At 46.9% G+C, this 22,537-nt stretch overlaps 7 protein-coding genes across 9 annotated transcripts; 4 read left to right on the top strand and 3 right to left on the bottom strand.

Moving 5' to 3' along the window:
- The first annotated feature begins 19 nt into the window (after positions 1-19).
- LOC135339434 (uncharacterized) lies at positions 20-1,187 on the top strand. Its single transcript, XM_064535533.1, has 6 exons — positions 20-265; positions 310-376; positions 431-520; positions 569-605; positions 657-769; positions 817-1,187. The coding sequence occupies exons 1-6, from the start codon at positions 93-95 to the stop codon at positions 928-930; spliced, it is 594 nt and encodes a 197-aa protein (XP_064391603.1). The 5' UTR covers positions 20-92; the 3' UTR covers positions 931-1,187.
- LOC135339435 (large ribosomal subunit protein uL23-like) lies at positions 1,102-1,946 on the bottom strand. The gene is made up of 4 exons (XM_064535534.1): positions 1,816-1,946; positions 1,393-1,741; positions 1,267-1,336; positions 1,102-1,209 (listed from the first exon to the last, which is right to left on the bottom strand). The coding sequence occupies exons 1-4, from the start codon at positions 1,844-1,846 to the stop codon at positions 1,195-1,197; spliced, it is 465 nt and encodes a 154-aa protein (XP_064391604.1). The 5' UTR covers positions 1,847-1,946; the 3' UTR covers positions 1,102-1,194.
- Positions 1,941-7,765, top strand: LOC135339410 (huntingtin-interacting protein 1-like). The gene is made up of 22 exons (XM_064535496.1): positions 1,941-2,093; positions 2,153-2,216; positions 2,262-2,461; positions 2,518-2,598; positions 2,674-2,744; positions 2,795-2,856; positions 2,905-2,987; positions 3,036-3,148; positions 3,197-3,272; positions 3,334-3,527; positions 3,574-3,748; positions 3,814-4,041; positions 4,207-4,266; positions 4,313-4,369; positions 4,425-4,674; positions 4,728-4,835; positions 4,899-5,044; positions 5,089-5,358; positions 5,568-5,671; positions 5,729-5,892; positions 6,438-6,679; positions 6,737-7,765. The coding sequence occupies exons 1-22, from the start codon at positions 2,019-2,021 to the stop codon at positions 6,746-6,748; spliced, it is 2,835 nt and encodes a 944-aa protein (XP_064391566.1). The 5' UTR covers positions 1,941-2,018; the 3' UTR covers positions 6,749-7,765.
- On the bottom strand, positions 7,563-8,786 carry LOC135339429 (derlin-2-like). The gene is made up of 6 exons (XM_064535528.1): positions 8,561-8,786; positions 8,442-8,504; positions 8,222-8,389; positions 7,969-8,167; positions 7,819-7,909; positions 7,563-7,765 (listed from the first exon to the last, which is right to left on the bottom strand). The coding sequence occupies exons 1-6, from the start codon at positions 8,648-8,650 to the stop codon at positions 7,666-7,668; spliced, it is 711 nt and encodes a 236-aa protein (XP_064391598.1). The 5' UTR covers positions 8,651-8,786; the 3' UTR covers positions 7,563-7,665.
- A 31-nt stretch (positions 8,787-8,817) lies between these two features.
- Positions 8,818-10,873, top strand: LOC135339433 (uncharacterized protein F58A4.6-like). 3 transcript variants are annotated; one of them, XR_010395991.1, is made up of 6 exons: positions 8,818-9,059; positions 9,107-9,221; positions 9,721-9,866; positions 9,919-10,032; positions 10,170-10,218; positions 10,736-10,873. XR_010395991.1 is itself a non-coding variant. In XM_064535531.1 (5 exons), the coding sequence occupies exons 1-5, from the start codon at positions 8,818-8,820 to the stop codon at positions 10,802-10,804; spliced, it is 621 nt and encodes a 206-aa protein (XP_064391601.1). In that variant the 3' UTR covers positions 10,805-10,873. The 3 variants fall into 3 exon arrangements, 1 of the variants encoding a protein (XP_064391601.1); XR_010395990.1 differs by having other exon boundaries at positions 9,919-10,218; XM_064535531.1 differs by lacking the exon at positions 9,919-10,032.
- Positions 10,874-10,877: 4 nt separating this feature from the next.
- Positions 10,878-13,145, top strand: LOC135339419 (SH3 domain-containing protein Dlish-like). The gene is made up of 4 exons (XM_064535510.1): positions 10,878-11,036; positions 11,128-11,252; positions 11,319-12,192; positions 12,609-13,145. Exons 1-4 carry the CDS (start codon positions 10,979-10,981, stop codon positions 13,010-13,012), a joined length of 1,461 nt encoding a protein of 486 aa, XP_064391580.1. The 5' UTR covers positions 10,878-10,978; the 3' UTR covers positions 13,013-13,145.
- A 398-nt stretch (positions 13,146-13,543) lies between these two features.
- LOC135339409 (ubiquitin carboxyl-terminal hydrolase 32-like) lies at positions 13,544-22,533 on the bottom strand. Its single transcript, XM_064535493.1, has 27 exons — positions 22,391-22,533; positions 22,213-22,340; positions 22,041-22,146; positions 21,587-21,994; positions 21,423-21,530; positions 21,183-21,313; positions 21,066-21,119; positions 20,744-20,995; positions 20,543-20,690; positions 20,369-20,482; positions 20,172-20,302; positions 19,550-19,810; positions 18,739-18,889; positions 18,457-18,688; positions 18,300-18,405; positions 17,983-18,216; positions 17,183-17,297; positions 16,981-17,132; positions 16,382-16,903; positions 16,154-16,320; positions 15,304-15,511; positions 15,145-15,260; positions 15,016-15,088; positions 14,839-14,964; positions 14,200-14,373; positions 14,027-14,119; positions 13,544-13,876 (listed from the first exon to the last, which is right to left on the bottom strand). Exons 1-27 carry the CDS (start codon positions 22,446-22,448, stop codon positions 13,691-13,693), a joined length of 4,554 nt encoding a protein of 1,517 aa, XP_064391563.1. The 5' UTR covers positions 22,449-22,533; the 3' UTR covers positions 13,544-13,690.
- Positions 22,534-22,537: the final 4 nt, after the last annotated feature.

Below are 22,537 nucleotides of genomic sequence, written 5' to 3'. Positions count from 1 at the left end.
GAAAACCCCCTCTACGTAGGCAGGGCTCTAACAAGTCACACCTACTGTATTTTGTAAGCAAGCAAGCTGCAAGAGAGACAGAGCTAGAGATCATGTCTGGCTACACGCTACTAGGAGTCACTCCAAGATTAGAGGCGCTCGTCAGAGAGGCACTGACAAGTAGTGAGGAGAGTCTCAGAGCAGAGCTGTCCCTCTGGTCCCAGTCTGACAGGGAAACCATATCATTCGAGTTGGTCCAGAGAGCTCACAAGCAGAGTGGCTGTAGGTAGGTGTTTGTGTGTGCAGTGCTTGCTCTCATGCTTTCTACAGGGAGTATTTGCATGAAGTGTTGATGGGCAGTGTTGTGTGTCTACCAGAGTACCACCCACCAGCAAGAGTGAGTCAGCTCATACGATGATGCTTCCATTGCCATGCCCCCTTTTCTCCACAGAGTCGAAAGCTGGAGGACAGACTGAAGATACTGCAAGCACAAGCACAAGAAAAAGAGTATCGACAGATGGTCAAGAATGTCGATACCCAGGTAAAGCAATACTAGTTCTACTCATAATTATAACTATTTCCTCTGTAGGGCTCTCGTAATGATGTGTTAGCATTTGGATTGGAAAGTAAGCTCCTACTTGTTGGTGGTGGTTGTGTTCATGTGTGTATGTGTGTAGTGTCCAGCCTCAACAGACAGTTGTGGACTGTCATCAACTTTGTCTTAACTGTCGTCTGTTCTTTTGTGTTTGGCTACTTTGCTGCCTACTTTGCAGACATGAGCACAACAACAGTACGTGCACTATAATTAATATTGTATACTTGTTTGTGTGCTTGCAGTGTGTGTTTGTGGGTCTACTCATTGGAGGAGTTGTCTTCTTGGCTGACCTCTACTTCCTACTAAGAAGTCCTGGAGTCAGTGAACCATATCAACACCAGAATAGAAATAAGTAACATCCAACATTATTCACTCGAATTATGTGAAGATATTAATTACCCTATAGCTCGAAATTTTCTAGGGTGGTTAGCCTATAATGTGCAAAGATTAAAGGTGTGGCTTCCTGTAAGCAGCTTTTTGGAGGGCATTCAAAGAAAAGTTTGCGCTATTATGTTACGTGAAAGTACTTTTAGTCTTGAAAAATGTTTTTTTGTCACAATAATTGTTTGTACACCAAGTGCACACACATAATAAAGTACAGTTATTCTGCCAAGTCTTGCTCAAATGATGCCGATCTGTACAAGAGAGGTGCACATAAACACAGCGAATACAGAGTGTGTGTGGGTGGGTACCTTGTTGGCTACATCAAGAGCATCATAGTCTGGAGCTAGACGAACATACGCTTTCTTTTGTCCATCAGGCCTGATTGTATGGTATACATTTGAGACATCAGAAACAAGATCATTATTGGAACGCACCTGATGAGAGTATTCACCTTTAACACATCTATGTCATACAGTTTCTTGACAGCCTGCTTTATCTGTGGTTTATTGGCACGAAGGTTGACAAGGAATACAAGAGTATTGTTGTCTTCTATCTTCTTCATAGCTGACTCCGTCGTGAGGGGGTGTTTAATAATGGCATAATGGTCCATTCGTGCACGTCTGGGGGCAGAGCGACGTGGGTACATGGGCTGTCTTGACTTCTTTTGAGTCTTGGGCCGATAGAAGCGCACGGAAGTGCGTATCTTCCTCTTGAGGGTAGTGTGCTTGCCCTTCAGGACAGCCTTCTTAGCTTTCAAAGCATCTTTCTTGGCCGTTGTCGACGCTGCAATCAATTAAGGAGTATTAATGGATTCCGTATTAATAGTATGACAGGATCAGTAAACAGCACAGACTTACAGCCTGTCTTCTGCTGCTTAGTAGAACTCATTCTCCTCCTGCTCACCAATTCACCTCAACACGTGCTGCGCTGCTAAAAGGAACAGTATTGAGGCATGCGCACAAATCAGGGTGCAAAGGGGGGCGGGGCAGTTCAACAATATTAGAGGGGTGTGGCACACGTGAGGCTGTTTACCTTGATTTATATCGATATTCTGAAGTAAATGGCGTCTTTGCTGAGTGGTGGATCGCGAGGTTTTGAAGGAGTGGGAGATCGGGACAAGTTCGAGAAAGAGTTGGTGAGTGCTATAGCCATTCACACCATGCCCCGCGAGACTAACATTGTTTGTGTGTATAGCATGAGGTACTTGTGAAAGCCATCAGCTCTACAGAAGCTGCTCCCAAAGAGAAGCATGTTAGAAGTAAGTTATGTCCACAATGTTTTGTGGTCACCTTGTGTTGTATAGATGTGCTGATTGCTACTTGGAAGGAGAAAGGTTGTTCCTCTTTATGGAGAGAGCTGCATAAGTTTCCATTATCCAGTTCACATGTTGTGTGTTGGAAGGCATGCTTTGTGGTACACCGCACCTTCAGAGACGGTTTCAACAATGTGGTCAAGAACACTGGCAAAGAGATGCGATACTTGTCTGATCTAGGCAAGCATTGGGTAAGTGTGTGTTCCCCAGGCAGCCATATGAGTGTAACTAACCCCTCCCACACTAGAGTAGAGCAGTGGCTGGATATGCTCCTCTGATCACTGCCTATATTAGAGTCCTCATGAGCAGAGTCAACTTCACCATCAAGGTGACACAATACACACACACACACACACACACACACACACACACACACACACTGACTACACTATCACAAACACAGAATCCTGAGATTCCTGCTAACTTCAACTTTGATGATGTGGCCTTCAAGATACCAGCAGACATTGATCATGTGTAAGTTAGCGGATGCACTAACAATATATCCACTGCTTGTGTTTGTTCAGGTTTCAATTAGCAGTGGAAGTGTTTGATGTCCAATCTTCACTGCTACACCTCTACGCTGCCAGTAAGCAACACACATCACACACACATTTACCTTTGACCTACTCTACAGTTCTGTCCAAGTTGGACCCCTCCACTAGTCGCACGGTTCACATGTTGCGTTGTCGACTTGCTCCACTGGTCCCAGCTATTCAGGTACCCCCCTCCCACTTATTGTCAGGTTGTTAGTCTTGTGTTGTACAGGACTCTGCTTCATTGTATGACATAGTGTTCAAGCTAATGAAGGCTCTCCATGCAGCCTTACCAGCAGACACACTCTCTGGACACAGAGACAGGTTCATCAGACAATATCAAGCGTAAGCTACTGTCTCCCTCTCACCTGCATAACTAGGACCCACTCTCAGATTAAGGAAGTATTTCACTGAAGCCAGCAAGATGGAGTATGTCCAGTCCCTAGTCACTGTCCCTACATTAGGCCCTGTAAGTTACTAAGGTAGTCACATAAGCTGCACTAATGACCTCTGACCTCTGACCTCTGTAGGAGCCTCCCAGTTTCCTACTACCCCACCAACTGATAGAGTTGGAGTTAGCCAAGCAAGTGCACACAATACCTCAAGTGGAAGAGGAGTCTCTCACTCAAACACAAGTGGAGGAGAGCAGTGTGTTTGACTCACAGTTTGGTGGCTTGGGGGAAGGATTTGACTTCCCACAAGCACCCCCTCAGAAGGACGACAGGTGTGTGGGCGTATGTGAGGGTGTGTGATGAGTGTCCCCCTTACAGGGACTCGCTCATTGAACAACTCATGAGGGAGATTGTCGAGCTTAAGGAGAAAGTGTCGTTGTTGGAGGGTCAAAGGTCAGCTGATACAGAGCTTCTGCGTGGAGTGAGAGAGCGGTGTGCACAACTGGAGGCAGAGCTAAAAGACTACAAGGAAATAGCTGAGCAGACATGTAATGTAAGTACACACAGGGTCATGCAGTGTAGAGGTCATGCAGTGTAGAGGTCATTGTGTGTGTGCAGGAGAACGTACTACTCAAGAGACAGATAGACGCCTCCACTACCGAGGCTGGAGCACAAAGAGAGGCAGGGGAGAGAGCTAAAGCAGCTGAAGACAAGTTCAGCAAACTGAGGGAAGTGTATCAGAAGCTTCGCTCTGAACACATCACTCTCCTGCGCAAGAGCAGTGAGGCTACCAAACAATTGACCACAGCTAATGATCAGATATCTGAAAAGGAGGAACAAGCAAAGGTACACTGTATATACTAGCTGAGTGTGTTCTAGTTAGTAAGTTTGGGAAACCATAACTTGTGTTAGCAATTTCAAAACTAAAAGACGTACCTCTGTGATAGCATAACCCTATTGCTTAGATCAGATATTTCTTTGGCCATCCCCTTTGACTGCGATATTATGCAGGAGTTTGAGCTGAAGTTGGCTAGTGTGACACTAGAGGTGGAGGAGCTTAAAGTACACGCTGTGAGTAGCCTCTGTTAGTAGTAGCCTAGCTTATGTGTTGCCTCAGAGTGATGAGTCAGCACAAGTGTCTGTCCTTCGAGAAGAGCTTCGCAGGAAGGAAGCAGTGAGTAGTGAACAGGTTATATAGTAACATATATGTCATGTGATGTCATGTACAGAGCTCAGTGGAGTTGGAGCAAGCCCAACAGTCTCTGTCTGAGCAGTTGTCTGCTAAAGAGACTCCTCACAGTTTACTAGTAGCAGCAGTGGACGAGGCTGAGGGATTGTTGAGGAAGGTGATGAAGGGGCTGGATAGTAGTGGGGGGAGTACTTGTACTCCGGACCATCTCTTGGAGACCACTCACACAACTCTGGACATTATTGACAGTACAGCTGGTGCGTTCTCTCTGTACAGCAAGGACCCTCAAGGTAGGCCCGCCCACTCACTCTATAACCACTGTTAGTGTGTGTGTGTGTAACAGGTCTGAGTGGAGCTCTTTGCTGTCTCCCCTCACTGTCCCACAGTCTAGCAGAGGTGTTGTCTCAGGGGGTCGCTACATCTCACACCACATCAGCAGAGGATGGACAAAGTACATGTCACCTTGTAACTATAGATTACATGATGTCATGTGTTGTCCCCCCCTCCTTCTCAGAGCTAGTGGCTGGTAGTAAGACGGTGGGTGAATCTGCTCTCAAGTTCCTAGAGGTTCTCAAGACCCAAGGAGCTGGTTCTGGAGTGATAGCATCAGGAGCTAATGATGTCCAAACCTCTATCAGAGGATTAGAGAGGATGACACAGGTGAGGTCTTCCTGGGCGGTCTAGCTAACCACACCCCCTCACAGGAACTAGTAGCAAGTATGGCGACTGATACTGCCACTGAGGACAAGTTGGGAGATATAGTTGAAGAAGAGATGACGGCTACTGCCAGTGCAGTCGAGTCTGCTGCTCTCAGGATTCAAGAAATGCTGCGTAAAAGTCGTGAAGATGATTCCGGGGTCAAGTTGGAGGTCAATGAACGTATACTGGATTCCTGTACAGAGCTCATGAAGGCCATAAAAGTGCTCATAGCAAGGTCACGTGATCTACAGGAGGAGATAAAGCAAGAGGCCCTGGTAAGCCTGGTATACCTCACAACTTTAAGCAAGAAGCAGAAATGCTTGACCTCAAGTGTGTAGACTATTGTACACTGTGACCTAACCCAACTACACTACAATTTCCCTAATAAAAGTTCATGCTTAAAATGATATTAATTGTGGTTTGACTGTTGGCAACATGTGTGCATGTAGAGTGAGTGTTGTATGGATCTTGTTGTACACTGTAGGGCACATTGACTGATGCATCTGAGTTCTACCAGAAGAACTCTCGTTGGAGTGAAGGGCTCATCTCTGCTGCTAAGCAAGTCGGCTGGGGAGCTACTGTGTTGGTGTATGTAACCTCTAGCCTGTACTTGTGTGTACTGTATTCACCTTTGACCTCTTGCAGTGACTCAGCAGACAAAGTGGTGTCAAGGACGGGCAAGTTTGAGGAGTTGGTAGTAGCCTCTCACAATATAGCAGCCAGTACAGCACAACTAGTGGCAGCATCAAGAGTCAAAGCACGACCCAAGAGCAACCACCTCAAGTCCCTCAAATCATCCTCCAGAGCTGGTACGTGTGTGTGTGTGTGTGTGTGCGCAACTAGGGGCTGTGTGTGTGCGCCACTAGGGGCTGTGTGTGTGCGCGCAACTAGGGGCTGTGTGTGTGCGCCACTAGGGACTGTGTGTGTGTGTGTGTGTGCGCGCAACTAGGGGCTGTGTGTAATGTGTGTGTGTGTGTGCGCAACTAGGGGCTGTGTGTGTGTGTGTGTGTACCACTAGGGGCTGTGTGTAATGTGTGTGTGTGTGTGTGTGTGTGTGTGTGCGCCACTAGGGGCTGTGTGTGTGTGTGTGTGTGTGCGCGCCACTAGGGGCTGTGTGTGTGTGTGTGTGTGTGTGTGTGTGTGTGCGCCACTAGGGGCTGTGTGTGTGTGTGTGTGTGTGTGCGCCACTAGGGGCTTTGTGTAATGTGTGTGTGTGTGCGCAACTAGGGGCTGTGTGTAATGTGTGTGTGTGTGTGTGTGTGTGTGTGCGCCACTAGGGGCTGTGTGTGTGTGTGTGTGTGTGTGCGCCACTAGGGGCTTTGTGTAATGTGTGTGTGTGTGTGTGTGTGTGCAGTGTCTGAAGCTACTGGGCAAGTGGTGGCCTCCACTCAGAGTGGACTAACACTAGTACGACAAGACAGTGCTGCTAAGATGGACTACTCTAATCTCTCTCTCACTCAAGCCAAACGTCTTGAGATGGATTGCCAAGTGAAGGCACTTGAGTTGGAGAAGGAGTTAGAGTCAGAACGTACTCGTTTAGCAGAGTTGCGTAAGATCCACTACAAGTTAGCAGGTGCTAGTGAGGGGTGGGACGAGGTGAGTGAGTGGGAGTGTGTGTGTGTGTGTGTGTAACGTGTGCCCCTCCCTCTGCAGGAACAGAACTAACAGCATCAGAGAGACATATGTATATAATAGTTATGATATATTTGTATCACCCTTTAACTGTTCTATCCGTTGTGTGTGTGTATGATGATTTTTTCATATTAATGTATAATTTTGGATTGAAACACATCATTTGAAAGGAATTTTTGTAAGCTTTCAGAATTAACCCCCCCCCCCCCCCCCCACTCTGTTATGGTTTACAATGATTTGGGAATCTTTCAGCTGCCATAACTTCAATTCTGTGGATCGAAAGTCTAAAATGTTATGGTTTTCTGAATGCTTAGAAATAGACCTTTCAAATGGTACCATCAAAGTTCATATTCGAGAGATAAAATTATTTGTTAATTTAGCCGTACCATGGATTATAGCCCACGGTCCGAGGTCGAAAAATGACAAATTAGGGTACGGAAGAAATTTTGGATTGAAAGACATCATTTGAAAGGAATTTTTCTAAGCTGTCAGAATATCATTAAATTTTTGACATTGGATAAACTGTGCTGAAGTTATGACTGTTGAAAGACACCCCCTCAGTTAAATGGTGAATCTTTCAGCTGCCACAACTTAAATTCTGTGGATTGAAAGTCAAAAATTTTATGGTTTTCTGAATGCTTAGAAACAGACCTTTCAAATAGTACCATCAAAGTTTATATTCGAGAGATAAAATTATTTGTCAATTTAGCCGTTAGGATTATAGCAGGCATATAGCTGTTTGCATATAAGCCTCAATTAGTACCAGCCACGCATGCATGCAGGGTTCCAGGCTATTCTGAGGTCCAGAAATATATATAGCCAAAAGCATCTTCCCAAGCAACATAGCCTTAAAGCAATAACATCGTAAAATAAAATAATATTTACAGTGTTGCCAACACATAAGACACAGACTCAACAATGCATGAATGTAAAGAAATGATTGTCAGTGTCTATTGTTGTCTTCCTTCTCCCCATGCAAATCCACCAGGTCGTTCTTCTGGTGGAGGAACAAAGTCCGGGTCTCCTTGAGGGCCGTCACACAGTCTGTGTCTGTGTGGGGAGTGTGGGGGTGTGTGGGGGTGTGAGGAGTGGGGGGTACTCACAAGAAAGCTGGTGTTTTAAGAATCTTGAATCCGCCTGGTTTGTTGGGAAACACATCCTCTAGAAAGTAGTAGACATGACCCACTGCTATGCCTGCAATACAGAGGTTAGGGAATATAGAGTGTGTGTGTGTGTGGGGAGGGGCAACTGACCGACAAGGTCCACCACCACTGAGCCTCCAAACAGCACTGAGAGCAGCACCAGTAACCACGGTAAATAAGGAGCTTGGAATGTAAACAAGCCAAAGAAACTGTAGCGAACAAACGGGTTCCTACGACACCACACATAGACCAGCATAGTAGTGAGGGCCTCTCCCATGAACATCATACGCACCAAGACTGTCCCTATGATCTAGATGAGAGAAGAAGCATTAATCAGGGGGTGGGAGAGAGAGTGAGTACCTACCACTGTTACAGAGGCACCAAAGAGCAACATGATGATGAAGCCGGCAGTGTTGCCAGCAAAACTGGTCTCCTCAAGTTTCCGACAGAATCGATATAGGAAGAGCATGTTGAATACAAGGGATATGCCAACTGGCCCAAAGAACATGAAGCAAGTCACCAGTCGCCATAGCTATGAAGAGCATAAGCATAGACACAGTGTGAGAGAGAGGTGGTGGCCTTACCTCTCCTCTGAGCACCAACTGAGGATGGTAGAGTAGTTGGATGGGGGTCACCAGACTTAGTTGCTGCATATGGAAACAACTCACAACATGCTTAGCCTGACAGCTACGGAACAACTCACCACGGCCAATGTCGTGAGAATCGAGGCAGTAACATAGACTCTTGTGATGATAGGTATCTGCATAAACTCTGTTCTGAACTGTTGGGCCATTATCTACCCCGCACCCGTAGCTAGCTAGCTTGTACTGTACTGGTGGCAGATAGCTTGTACTGGTGCGCAGCGCAGCCCCTTGGTGGTGCAGAGCTAGTGCTAGTGGTGGCAGTGGTGGGCTTCTTTAGGAACAATAATCTTTTGTAGTTCAAAGGTCATAATTATTCATGTGTGGTTATGTCGACACTCTTCATCGAGATTGTGTACATATTGATATGATGAAGACAGTAGCAGTGGAGAGGGAGACTAAGAGTGAAGGTGAGAGGTCATGTGAGGAGGTTGAGAGGTCAGGGAGGTCATGTGAGCGGCTGGTGGAATGTCGTGATGTGGTTCTATTCTCTACTGACACACCTACTGACACACGTACACCTGATGATGTCATCATTTCCTTAGAGGCCGACATGTCCTGGTAATAATATAGTGTGTATTATTGTATGGTTACTATGGTTACTGCAGGTGTGCTCGGTTGTTGAGTGTGTGTGTGCGTGGTGTGGGTGTTCGTTACTTGTCAGCGTGTTGGTCTACTCTTGGAGGAGCACACTCTGCTCTGGGAGAATGTAGTCAAGCACATGTGAGAAACACACACACCCAGTCAGTGGAGGACACCTCTAGTAGTACTACCACTGCTCACATTCACATGTACTAGTACCCTAGCACTGTGCACCATGCTACAGGCTGTACTGCCCCTACCCTAACACTGTGCACATGCTACAGGCTGTACTGCCCTACCCTAACACTGTGCACCATGCTACAGGCTGTACTGCCCTACCCTAACACTGTGCACATGCTACAGGCTGTACTGCCCTACCCTAACACTGTGCACATGCTACAGGCTGTACTGCCCTACCCTAACACTGTGCACATGCTACAGGCTGTACTGCCCCTACCCTAACACTGTGCACATGCTACAGGCTGTACTGCCCTACCCTAACACTGTGCACATGCTACAGGCTGTACTGCCCTACCCTAACACTGTGCACATGCTACAGGCTGTACTGCCCCTACCCTAACACTGTGCACCATGTTACAGACTGTACTGCCCCTACCCTAACACTGCGCACATGCTACAGGCTGTACAGGCTGGACTGGTGTCCCAGCAGCAACTAGCTCTTGCCCTGATCATGGGAGATCCATTGTTGGTGGCGCGTTGCAAGCTCTTCTTGGCATTCAGTCTACTACAGCAGGGGAGAGTCAAGAGAGCTGCTAGAATTATCAGGTAATGTTGCTAATAGACATTAATTATCTCCAATTATCAGGCTATCCATTAGAATGCTTTGATATGCCACCTGGCTGTCATGAGATGTGTGTAGCAAGTGAAAGCTGGTCACTGACATTGTGTGTAGCCACAATGAACCTGTGCTGTTATTGTGGTCTATATTGTGGTAGGAATGACTTCAACTCTGGTAATCTCATTAATGCAGTGACACAGTACAGGCAGGAAGTGGAAGCTTACATATATACAACTATTGTCTTAAACCCTGAGCTGTGTATCATCATGTCTCCTCTATCCTCTGCACAGGGACCAGTATGTGTTTGCCACCTCTGAGAGCAGTGTGTATGATCAAAAGGTGTGTGTTAGCGTGTTCCTCTTGCCCTAGTTGAGTGCATTCTTACAGCTCATGTTCCCTATAACAAGGTTAATTGAGTTAGTGTGTGTGGCTTCCGGTGTAGTCCATAGTTGATCCTTGTAGTGTTTAGGCTGTGGGTATGTGAGGTGGTCATGTGGTGGCAGGTGGTGGTCATGTGCTTGTGTGTGGTAGGCCCCAGGTGGGGGCAGCTGGACACTGTGTTTATACCACAAGCTTAGATCATCCAGCTCAGCTGCATCATAACCTATGGGTCACCACTCTGTCCGCATTAGTGTGGTTCACGTTAGCCCCTCTGAATAGGCCTATTGTAGAGGCCTGTATTATGCTATTGACTGCTCATTTGTTGCCCATTAAGAGTTGGCATGGCAAGAGGTCGGCTCTAGACCCACTAGCCCTTTGATCCTTTGATCTCCTATTATAACGTAGTCACACGCTATATGTTGTGTCCTTGCCTTATTGGGAACTACAGTAACTGTTTAAATCTCTATTCCTGCAGTTGGTGGACATGTGTCTGGCAGCCTGGACAAGAGTCAAGCAACTAACTCCACTAACAGTTACAAACTAATCCTAAATTAAGATCATTCATTTTTTGTCATTGCCTGCAAAATTTAATTATTCCGGATGTAAACTTTGACGTCATAATTAATCGCTGCAATATAAGAGCTCTTCTGCATTGCAACTCTGTCAACAAATCAACACTGCAGTCTAGTCAAGGTGTGAGTTGCATAGTTGTAGCAAGATGTCCAGCTTCTTGGCGATGTGTCCTGCTCCCTTCCAGAAACCAAAGAAAAGCAAAAGTGAGTGCAGTATTACCATGCCATGCATATGCAGTAGATCCATGTCGTACCGTGCATGATATGATATGACAGGGTACATTGATCATTGCAGGTAAGGTCTCCAGCTCCAGTAAGAGGCGAGGTGGTCAGTCCAGCAGTCACCGTCCCCCTCCCCTGCCCACCATAGTGGACCAGCTACCACTAGGCCCAGTCCCAAGACACCCACAACATGACCAGGTAAGGGATCTAAATAAGCCCCTCTAGCCGCACCTAGTGATCACCCTCCTCTCCTCCTCTGTATAGAGTCAGCGCAGGGCCTGCTGCTGTGAGGCTGGAGAGTGTCTCCAGAGTGCCACCAGCAGCTCAGCAGCCAGTACATCCACTCACACCTCTGGCTATCAGACTGATGATGGGACCTTTGAGGGAAAGCTACTAGGCAGAGCATCACAAGCCCGACCAGCCAATCTAAGAATGACTGCAATACGTGACTATACGCCCTGCTGTCACGAGGAGCTGGCTGTGAGGAAAGGACAGAGAGTGAAAGTGCTCTATAAGAACAATGATTGGGTGTATGCTCTCACCAAGAGTGGGGAGGCTGGCTACATTCCATACTCGTTTGTTCGACCATCACGCAAGTATGCAGGCTATCAATCAGAGCCAGAATACTGTCAAGATACCGACGCCACGTATGCTTCAGGTTATGACACTGATATGCCTGTAAGTCGAGGTAGGGTCACCCGAACACAGATAGGAGATGTGCCCATGTACAGTGTACACACAGCCTTCTCTGGAGGTAGCCCTGAATCCAGGAGGGTACCTATGCAGGGTCGCAAATACACGAGTGGCTACTCATCAGCTGTGGAGACTACCACTCCACCGTCAGTGTACAGGGCCTTAAGACCTGCCAAATCAGTGCACAATATTCTAGACTCTTCATCTCCTGGTTCCAGTCGACGTCCTGCTGAACCCAAGCCTGTGAGCTATGAGCGGTTATTCCTAGAGGAGTTGGTTGTTATCCATGACTTTGAAGCCAAGGAAGAAGATGAAGTGTTTGCTGGGAAAGGAGAGAGAGTGCGTGTACTGAATGCGGATGACCCCTTCTGGCTGTGGATTGAGACCACTCCAGGAGACCAGGGCTTTGTACCACGATCCTGCTGCTCTCTAGGAAACCATGAGTGTAAGTGGAGGGAGGGAATGTTTAGTCCAACAGCTTGTTAAGGTTGTATGTGCTAAGAGCTTTTATTAATTAGGAGCTTGTTAAGTGTATCTGCAGTTTAATTAGGAGCTTGTCCTGATATGTGTATGGGATGAGAATGCTGTCAACAGTTGCTTTCAACTCTAATGGAGATCACTGGGTGTGCATGTTAGGTCATTATGATTAGGAGATTCATTGCAATTATGGCCAGACAGAGCTTGTTGATTGTGCGTAGTTATGATTATGTGTATTTATTGGGTGTAAGGTATTCACAGTGGTAGGTAGTGGTCAATCCTGTGGCAGCATTAGCCAAGTCACAACAACTTGTATGCTGGCACCCACATCATGTCTGTGTAATCACATTACCCTCTACACACCACACACACACACACACACAGTGCTCCACAGCCATGCCTCCAGGAGACAGTCTGCCTCTGCTAGAACACCTCAAACAACAAGACATGCTCGCAAGTACTACTACGAACGATCACGGGCACAGACTGCAGCCAAACAAGCGCGATCCACTGCTAAACAGAGGTTCCATGAGCTGGCACGACTACGCAACACTCCCCAGAACCCAGTCCTCATGCCCAAGGAGGAGATACAGAGAATGGGCTCTAAACTCATAGTTCTTATGGACTATACTGCCACTCAAGATAACGAACTATCTGTACAGTTTGCAGAGACTATATTTGCTGATGTATTGAAACAGAGTGGAGCAGAGAGGATATGGGCTTATTGTCCTCGTGATGATCGCTGTGGCTACGTCCCTGTGTCCCTCGTTGTCCCTCCTGTAGTCTAGTGAACACTAACCATGCAGCAATCATCACTCTTACACTGACTGTGCATTTATTCATTGTTAACTATTTCTCTCTGTATCAAAGTCTTTGGTATGTCTGTCTTGGATGCAACTATAATTAGCAATTATTTATCTATGTTGAGAATTGGCTAGTTATTCTAGTAACCCTAGGATCAAAGCCTTGTGATTGCAATGGCTGCCAACTTACAGGTGGTGCATGTCTACTGCTAATTGGGCTAGGATGTGGTGGATGGTATGCCTTTACAGTGTCAGCATGGATAAACACATCAATGGTGCAGTGGTGTAGGCCTACAAGCATTCCTGCCATTAGTGACATCTCAATGGGCCAGATGGTTCCTTTGATCTTGTCATGCTTCACTCACATCAGAGGAATTATCTCACTTTAGTGTCCACCCCAAAACAAGATCAAAGGAGACTTATTATCAGTGTGCAGTGGAAGCTTTGTGTTACACAGGGCCCATGCATGTATGTATGTACACTGCATTTCAGTGAATATCTTTACTTTATGGGAAGCAAGTGTATACAAGTAATACGATAGCAACACACAAGGATAACACAAACCAATTGTATAACACAACTATGCATTTCGTGGGATTATCACACACACACAATTAAAAGAATCACTAGGAAAAGCGAAAAGCATTAATTTTATAAAAACATCTACTGAATAGAACAACTCTTTCTCAAGTTTTTCAAAGTTTCTTCGAACTCTCTATCATCGTCTGCGCCTACATCTTGACCTTTGGCCCCTGATCTTTGCCCTCTGAACTTGTTGTAGTCGAGATCTTGTAGCTCATAGAAGAGTAAATATGGAGACTCCTCCAGCACACGATCCTCTGAGGTTTCCTGTAGAGGGAGGGGAAGCAGTGTAATAGGGACCAGCACACGCACACACACACACACACACACAGAGGGAGGGGAAGCAGTGCAATAGGGACCAGCACACACACACCCACACCCACACGCACACACCCACCCACACACACACGCACATACCTTGCAACTGCTATCATTGAAGTAGTACCAGCTGGTGTTTGGGTTCTTAGCAAAGGAGACATAGTGACCTCCTCCCATCATGCCTGAGTGGACCTGCATATAGGGTACACCCACTCATACACAAGACATGACAACACATGACAAGATTATGATAATGATGATAAGATACTCACACAGAGAGCAAACAGTTTGTAGAGCTGTGAGTCATCAGAAGGCTGTATATCACATGACACGTCCTGTGGTGTGTCAGTATCCATGGCAACATCATGTGGTGTGTCCGTCTCCATGGCAATGTCATGTGACTCTGTCTGCAATTCCATTGGTTCATCAGACGCCTCCTCATCTTCCTACATAATAATAATTATGCATTATAAATCAATTCTTTTAGGAGGTCATAACTTCACTAAAAAGCAAAACTAAGAAATATATTCTGTAGCTCTAGACAAGGCCTATCACATGACATGCTCAGATCAAAGTTCTGGAAGGGGCCAAAATCAGTCAATTATTATTATACCATGTACTACAGTCATGTACCCACTATTAGAGATAGTAGCTCACATGATCCATGTACTACAGTCATGTACCCACTATTAGAGATAGTAGCTCACATGATCCATGTACTACAGTCATGTACCCACTATTAGAGATAGTAGCTCACATGATCCATGTACTACAGTCATGTACCCACTATTAGAGATAGTAGCTCACATGATCCATGTACTACAGTCATGTACCCACTATTAGAGATAGTAGCTCACATGATCCATGTACTACAGTCACATATGTACCCACTATTAGAGATAGTAGCTCACATGATCATGGCCGTTGCTATTGTGTGCTGTGTGGCGAGTGGGGTCAAGGTTCAATGGAAAGGTGACATCTCTTTGAGACTTTACCCAACGTCCGTTGAAAAACTGAAACCTCTTTAAATGAATAATCTATATAGAGGAGAGTGAGTGGAGGTAGGCAATAATGAGAGGAGGACCCACCAACACCGGAGGGAGTCTCCATATCTCCAAACTTTTGATAGCCTCGCGATGAGTTTGACACCTCTTACAGTACCTGCGTGAGTGACCAATCAGATTACAGGAGGAACGGGTTGCCATGCCAACACTCACCATGACTCCTCGTCCCCTAACTCGTCTTGACGCACAAAAGCTTTGAAACAATCGTACAAATCAATAGGTTTGGTATCAATGACCTTTAGACTCTCCATACTGGCATGCTCCAGGGGCTGAGGGGATGATGATTAATGCTACATAATGATAGGAGCTTACCCTTTCCTGTGCTGACTGGTACTTGAGGTGCAGTGTTGTATTGTCCCAGTCCACAGCAATATAACCAGAGGTCCTACCAAGAGGGCTCTCATCACAAGGTAGAGGGCAACCAATGCAGAACTCATACCAAGGACACTGGCTACAAGTCAGCCCATCCTTAGACACCAGCTTCAACACAAAGGGGTACTGACTTCCATGCTCTGGGGACCTGCACACACACACTCAGTGTAATACACAGACTATAAAGCATGCATGGTAGGTATACACTACCTGGTTCTGTTGGGAGGGTCTGGTATCATGAGGCTACACAGACTATAGAGCATGCATGGTAGGTATACACTACCTGGTTCTGTTGGGAGGGTCTGGTATCATGAGGCTACACAGACTATAGAGCATGCATGGTAGGTATACACTACCTGGTTCTGTTGGGAGGGTCTGGTATCATGAGGCTACACAGACTATAAAGCATGCATGGTAGGTATACACTACCTGGTTCTGTTGGGAGGGTCTGGTATCATGAGGCTACACAGACTATAGAGCATGCATGGTAGGTATACACTACCTGGTTCTGTTGGGAGGGTCTGGTATCATGAGGCTACACAGACTATAGAGCATGGTAGGTATATACTACCTGGTTCTATTGGGAGGGTCTGGTATCATGAGGCTACACAGACTATAGAGCATGCATGGTAGGTATACACTACCTGGTTCTGTTGGGAGGGTCTGGTATCATGAGGCTACACAGACTATAGAGCATGCATGGTAGGTATACACTACCTGGTTCTGTTGGGAGGGTCTGGTATCATGAGGCTACACAGACTATAGAGCATGCATGGTAGGTATACACTACCTGGTTCTGTTGGGAGGGTCTGGTATCATAAGGCGCTTCACTTGTCCCCACACACAGTCATACAGAGCCGCTCTCTGTGAGCTACCATCACAAGGCACAACAACTGGTGTGCCGAATATAGCAGGACGAGTCTTTTGAGAGGCCACAAAGTAGTTCTCCACTGAGAACTGCACACACACACACACACAATGAGGGTTAGAGTCCAGAGGTCAGAGTACATGCACTTACTGTCCTGCGATGAAATGCAAACACAAATCCATCGCTTCCCTCAAGTCCACTCCTGGAAGGTTCCGGGGACTGTGGTCTCCTAGCAACCAAGTCAGGTGACACGCTCTCAATGTCAGGTGACTCTACAGATGCGTCGTTAGGGGGTGTGTCAGTAGCTGTGTTGCTAGGGTGTGCGTCAGTAGCTGTGTTACTAGGGGGCGTGTCAGTAGCTGTGTTACTAGGAGGTGTGTCATCAGGGGGCGTGGTATCAACTGCTTGGATCTCTATATCATCAGTAGTGTCATGTGATACAGATGATGATAGGTTGGCTTGTGCTAGTCGCGCTCTTTTCCGTTCCTCTTCAATTGTGTGTAGTGACATAGCTCTCTCTCGTCTGACCTCTGTGACCTTTGCTACCCTCCGAGCCTCATCAGGAGAGTCTGCTCTTGCCGTGGGCGTAAGTGTTGGGGCTGGAGGGATCTCATACGCATACAACCACCCACCCAACATGGAGCGTATCTTGGTAGAGTCAGAGGGAATGCTCTGAGAGAGATAGAGAGAGAGGTCATGACCCTGGGACACACACGCTAGAGAGGTCATGACCCCTGGAACCCACTTACCCGCACTATTCCACCGTACACCTCTACTAGCAGAATGTCCGCTGGCTCTAGTCCACTCAAGTCACAGACAGCACGCTTGAGCTGTCGATACTTATCATCTAGCTCTAACTTGAGACCGTATCTCAATGGTTGACTCCCATCCAATAGTACCACTGTAATAGAGGGAGTGGGGTGGTGACCTTTGACCTGTACTAGGACTCACCTATGACCTCTAGATTAACTGTACTCTCCATCGGCAGTGGAAGAGATAGGAAAGTGAAGGGGTCAAAGCGCACGCTACTAAACTGGCACTCCTTACACGTCACCACAGACTTGAGCTGCACAAGGGGGAACATTGTTAACAGCATAATTTCGTACTGTTGATCAAATGTAAAATTTTTTAGGATTTTCTGAAAGCTTAGAAAAATACCTTTAAAATGATGTTTTAATCCAGAATTTCGTCAGGGACATAATTTGCCATTTTTCGGCCTTGGACCATGGGCTATTATCCATGGTATCGCCAAATTGGCAAATACTTTTATCTCTCAAATGTAAACTTTGATGATACGATATGAAAGGTAATTTTTTAAGCTATCAAAAAATCCCAAAAATTTTGACATTGGATCAACGGTACTCAAGTTATGGCTGTTGAAAAAGCATTGATATGGAGGGGGGGAGTGTTGCAGTTGAACATTCTTTCAACAGCCATAACTTTCGTACCATTGATCCAATCTAAAAATGTTTATGATTTTCTAAAAGCTTAGAAAAATACCTTTAAAATGATATGTTTTAATCCAGAATTTCGTCGGGACATAATTTGTCATTTTTCGGCCTTGGACCATGGGCTATATATAATCCATAGTATCGCCAAATTGGCAAATATTTTTATCTCTCAAATGTAAACTTCATTGATACCATGTGAAAAGTCTCTTTCTAAGCTTTCAGAAAATCATACACTGGATCAACAGTACAAAAGTTATTGGCTGTTGAAAACGAAGTACATGTACACAGTAGTTAGTGTACCTGTCCCTGGAATAGGTCCACGATGATGGACTGGTTTCTGGAGAGGTGGTAATCCCACGCCTCCTTGGCCACCACACTGTCATCACGACCATCAGAATCACCCAGCTCACGATATGCCTTGTCCTTGACTCTGTTCAGATCTTCATGGAGTCCGTCCAATAGAAATGCTAGTAGCTCCTGACAATCTTGCTGCTGGAACCCATTGAACTGAGGAGCATATCGTCCCACTGTGAACTGTGTGGAGTGTGTGTGGGGGTGGAGTGAAGGAGTGGAGTGGGTGTGGGGGTGGAGTGGGTGTGGATGGTGTGTGTACTTACTCTGAACTTGAGTGGAGTGATGCTCTTGGAGTTGCCGGTCCAAAGGTCATCAATTAGCTCACCATATCTCTTGGCTAGCACACCCCCTGTCCCGAGGGGGTTGTCCCTGTGATCAAGAGCAGCTATATTAGCCTCAGTAGGATAGCTAGTAACTCACTTGTTGACCTCAGAGAGATGGTCTCTCTCACGGAAATAGGTCGTCAAAGGTCGTGTGTTGCTCACACACTGGAGTGCAGAGTTCATGAAGCATGTGTTGCCAAGGTTACTGAGTCCGGTAGCCCCCTGAGGAACTTTGACCTCTACCACAGGTTGCTTTGGTTTGTCTTTGACAATGACCTCCTTGAGTATTGCTATGATCTCCTCTGGCCACGAGTTGTCCTTGTTACGAGCTACAAGTGTGAGTATAAGGCACAGAGACTAACACAATGAAGAGACTTACTCTCCACTAGCAGCTTGTCCCCTTCTGTCAGGCCAAGCTGCTCTAGTGTAACACCATCTTCCTCCAAGAGCACTGGGTCTTCACTAGAATAGTTGTACAGTCTCAAGTCCTCACTCTTGACACGCAGTACAGCCTGGATAGCCTCACTCACCTACACAAGAGGCAAATGGGGTGACTGGGTCTATCTCTAAAAGCTAAACTACTACACTAATTAACCTCAAGTGTGTACAGAGCCTATAGTGTGGTCCCCACTGTGTGCACTGTAGCTAGTGTACAGAGCCTATAGTGTGGTCCCCACTGTGTGCACTGTAGCTAGTGTACAGAGCCTATAGTGTGGTCCCCACTGTGAACACTGTAGCTAGTGTACAGAGCCTATAGTGTGGTCCCCACTGTGAACACTGTAGCTAGTGTACAGAGCCTATAGTGTGGTCCCCACTGTGTACACTGTAGCTAGTGTACAGAGCTTATAGTGTGGTCCCCACTGTGAACCCTGTAGCTAGTGTACAGAGCCTATAGTGTGGTCCCCACTGTGAACCCTGTAGCTAGTGTACAGAGCCTATAGTGAGGTCCCCACTGTGTACACTGTAGCTAGTGTACAGAGCCTATAGTGTGGTCCCCACTGTGAACCCTGTAGCTAGTGTACAGAGCCTATAGTGAGGTCCCCACTGTGTACACTGTAGCTAGTGTACAGAGCTTATAGTGTGGTCCCCACTGTGTACACTGTAGCTAGTGTACAGAGCTTATAGTGTGGTCCCCACTGTGTACACTGTAGCTAGTGTACAGAAATCCAGTCTAGCAGTGCAGTACTGACCTGTGCTAGAGTGGTTGACTTAGGGAAGGCTGCTTGGTAGTAAGGTACACGTCGTGGTTGAGGAGCTGCACCGCTCTCATCCCCCCCAGCAGTGAGGAGGGGGGCACTCACAGTAGGAGTGCTACTAAGCAACCCCACACTAGTCAATAGAGAGGCTAATGGCCAGGGGAGATTGGAGGACTTGGCAGGGGCTGGGTTGGTAGTGTGCCGATATAACTTGAACACTAACGGATACAAGTCAACTTGTCCACTGGGACCCACCTGTGTGTGTGTGTGTGTGTGCGTGCGTGTGTGTGTGTGTGTGTGTGTGTGTGTGTGTGTGTGTGTGTGTGTGTGTGTGTGTGTGTGCACGTGTGTGTGTGTGCGTGCGTGTGTGTGTTGTTTGTGTGTGTGTGTGTGTGTGTGTGTGTGTGTGTGTGTGTGTGTGTGTGCATGTGGGTGTGTGTGTGTGCGTGTGTGTCATGTTTGCTAGCTTGTATACATGGCGTATAGCCATGGCTTTGTTGAGTTCAACTGATCACAAGCACACCATTGGAAAGGTAATTCTGAGAGCTATCAATTAGTTTTGATCTGAACACAAATTACGGGCTCTCAAAGAGAGAATTAAATGACTCATACTCACAATGCGTGGTAGAGAGGGAATTGAATATCCAGTAGTGCCATGCCATGAGATGAAGACCTTCCACACGACCTCAGGCAATACAACGTAATCCTTGCCCTCTACCAGAAGCCGTGACTTCACCAACCGCCCACCTGTATCCATGGTGATAATACACAGGTATCCATGGTGATAACACACAGGGATAACAACACACGTACCTTCATTAGTAAGAGAGGGTAGTTTCTTAGAGCCTGTCACCTCGGGTACACACAGAGGAGCGTTATCAATGGGTGGTGGTGGAGGACGAGCTTCAGCAGTGACACTAGCCGGGACTGTAGGGGGTGGTACCAGTCAGTGAGGTGGCACACACACACACACACGCCCACTCTTACCAATACTACCCAACTCTATAGCCTCCCCAGGCATGCTGTGGGAACGAGGGGGTGTGACAGGAAGGGGTGTGGTCAACTGGGTGGACTTGGATCTAGACTTGCTCTTACTACGTTTGTTCTTCTTGTGATGTTTTGTTGGACTCTCGACCTGTGACAGTACACACCCTCACACAACACACACCCTCACACACGCCCACTCACCTCTTGAGATGTGTACACTCTCCACTGAGTGAACCACTCACTGGGAATGATGTACACCGTGTCACCATGGCAACGGCCAGACTTGCGAAACCTGTTGAGATAGCCGTTGACCACGCTACCTTCTAGTTCAGGGTTCGAAGGTCGGAGTCCAAACTTGATGTGGCAAATCTCTACTAGTATCTTGACAAGATGGCTACCCAAGTCACACTCATTGGTCCAGTTAAAGTATTCGTCTGCCGTGAGGTGGCCTTCCTGTGTGTATGTGTGTGGGTGGTGAGGGGGCAGGTGTGAGGGTGTGTGTTGTGTGAGGTGTGGGACGAACCTTCTCCTTGCTGTGAGCCTGTAGTGCTGAGTCAGCAACTTCCTCGGAGGTGACCTATATACAATAATGATAATACTAACATGAGAGGGGGCGTGGCTGAAGGGGGCGTGGTTATACCTCCTCTGGTACTGTAGTATCATCAGGTGATGTGTTAATGTCCCTGATTGTGTGGAGTATGGACACTGCAGTGACTAGCTCATCTCTGGACAACAGGTTGTCTTCATCACGATCAAACAATCTGAAGCAAACTACACAGAGGGACACACAACAGTGTACGCTGGGTAGTGATCCACACACACACTAGTACGCCCACACATACACTCACTCACACTTGTACGCCCACACATACACACTCACACTTGTGTGGGTCGTCCCCACTTCCTCTACACACGAGTGCCACCACTTCTATGAGCTCTGTCAAGTCAATATGGCCATCCAGGTTCAAGTCCATCACACGGAACAAGTCTACACAAGCAGCAATGTTATAGTACATGCAATATACAGTGCACTATTGTACCCACCCTCACAAAGGTCGTCCGGGAGAGGAGGGTTCACGTAAGAGGTCAGAGTTGAGAGGTCAAACTTACCACTACCTCCTTTGAGAGACCAGTAACACTTCTCTAGATCCATGATAACTTGTTGATCTACACCGTAGCGTCCTGCCAGTGTTTGATGGAAGGTGGGTGGATCTGGAGGGCCCTCTAGTATAAGCCCACCCCCCTCTCCTAGTAGCCATGCTGAGAATGAGGCTAACGACTTGTGTGTACATAACCAGCTCTCAAAAATATCCAGTGAGGAAGTAGTAGTGTCACCAGGGAACAGGTCGTCAAGGGATACGGTGGGTGGAGCACCATCGCAATCAATGACGAGTTGATCTAGTCTCTCTCTCGTAACCTTGTCACTTTCTCCGCACACCAACTGACCAATGACTGCACACACACAGTGTAACCATGACAATGTTAGTATATAACTTACAGCGTGCTTTCTCGTGTTGAGAGCCATAGGACAGTAGCACCAGACCACACACGAGGTCCTTGAGGGAAATCCCCTTCTGGCCCCCTCCAAACGATTCATAGATAGCCTGCAATCACTACCATCACACACACCCACACCACACACACACACACCACACACTGTACACACGTACCTCGGCTAACTTGATGGGTACAGCGTCTCCCAGGACATCTCTCATGAAGGTGAGTTGTGGTAGAGCACCACTCACTGAGGACAGTCTCTTGAAGGTCTCCTGGAGTCTTGTCAGCACAGGCCCTGGCACTGCATGACAGAGGTAGTACAGTGGGTATGGGGTAGGAGGGTGTGACTACCTCTCTTGCATGCCTCCTCATAGGAGATGGACATGGACTTGGAGCGGCCTACTCCCATGGCTTGTCTCTAGTGGCAGCTCCTCTTGTCTTTTTCGGCAGCAGTAATAGCTTAGTCAACTCTGTGCTATCTAGCTAGCTAGCTAGCTG

Source organism: Halichondria panicea, chromosome 8, assembly GCF_963675165.1.
Source record: "Halichondria panicea chromosome 8, odHalPani1.1, whole genome shotgun sequence".
Taxonomy (NCBI): Eukaryota; Metazoa; Porifera; class Demospongiae; order Suberitida; family Halichondriidae; genus Halichondria; species Halichondria panicea.
The sequence above is the reverse complement of the archived record's forward strand: the minus strand, read 5'-3'. Positions and strand labels throughout refer to the sequence as shown.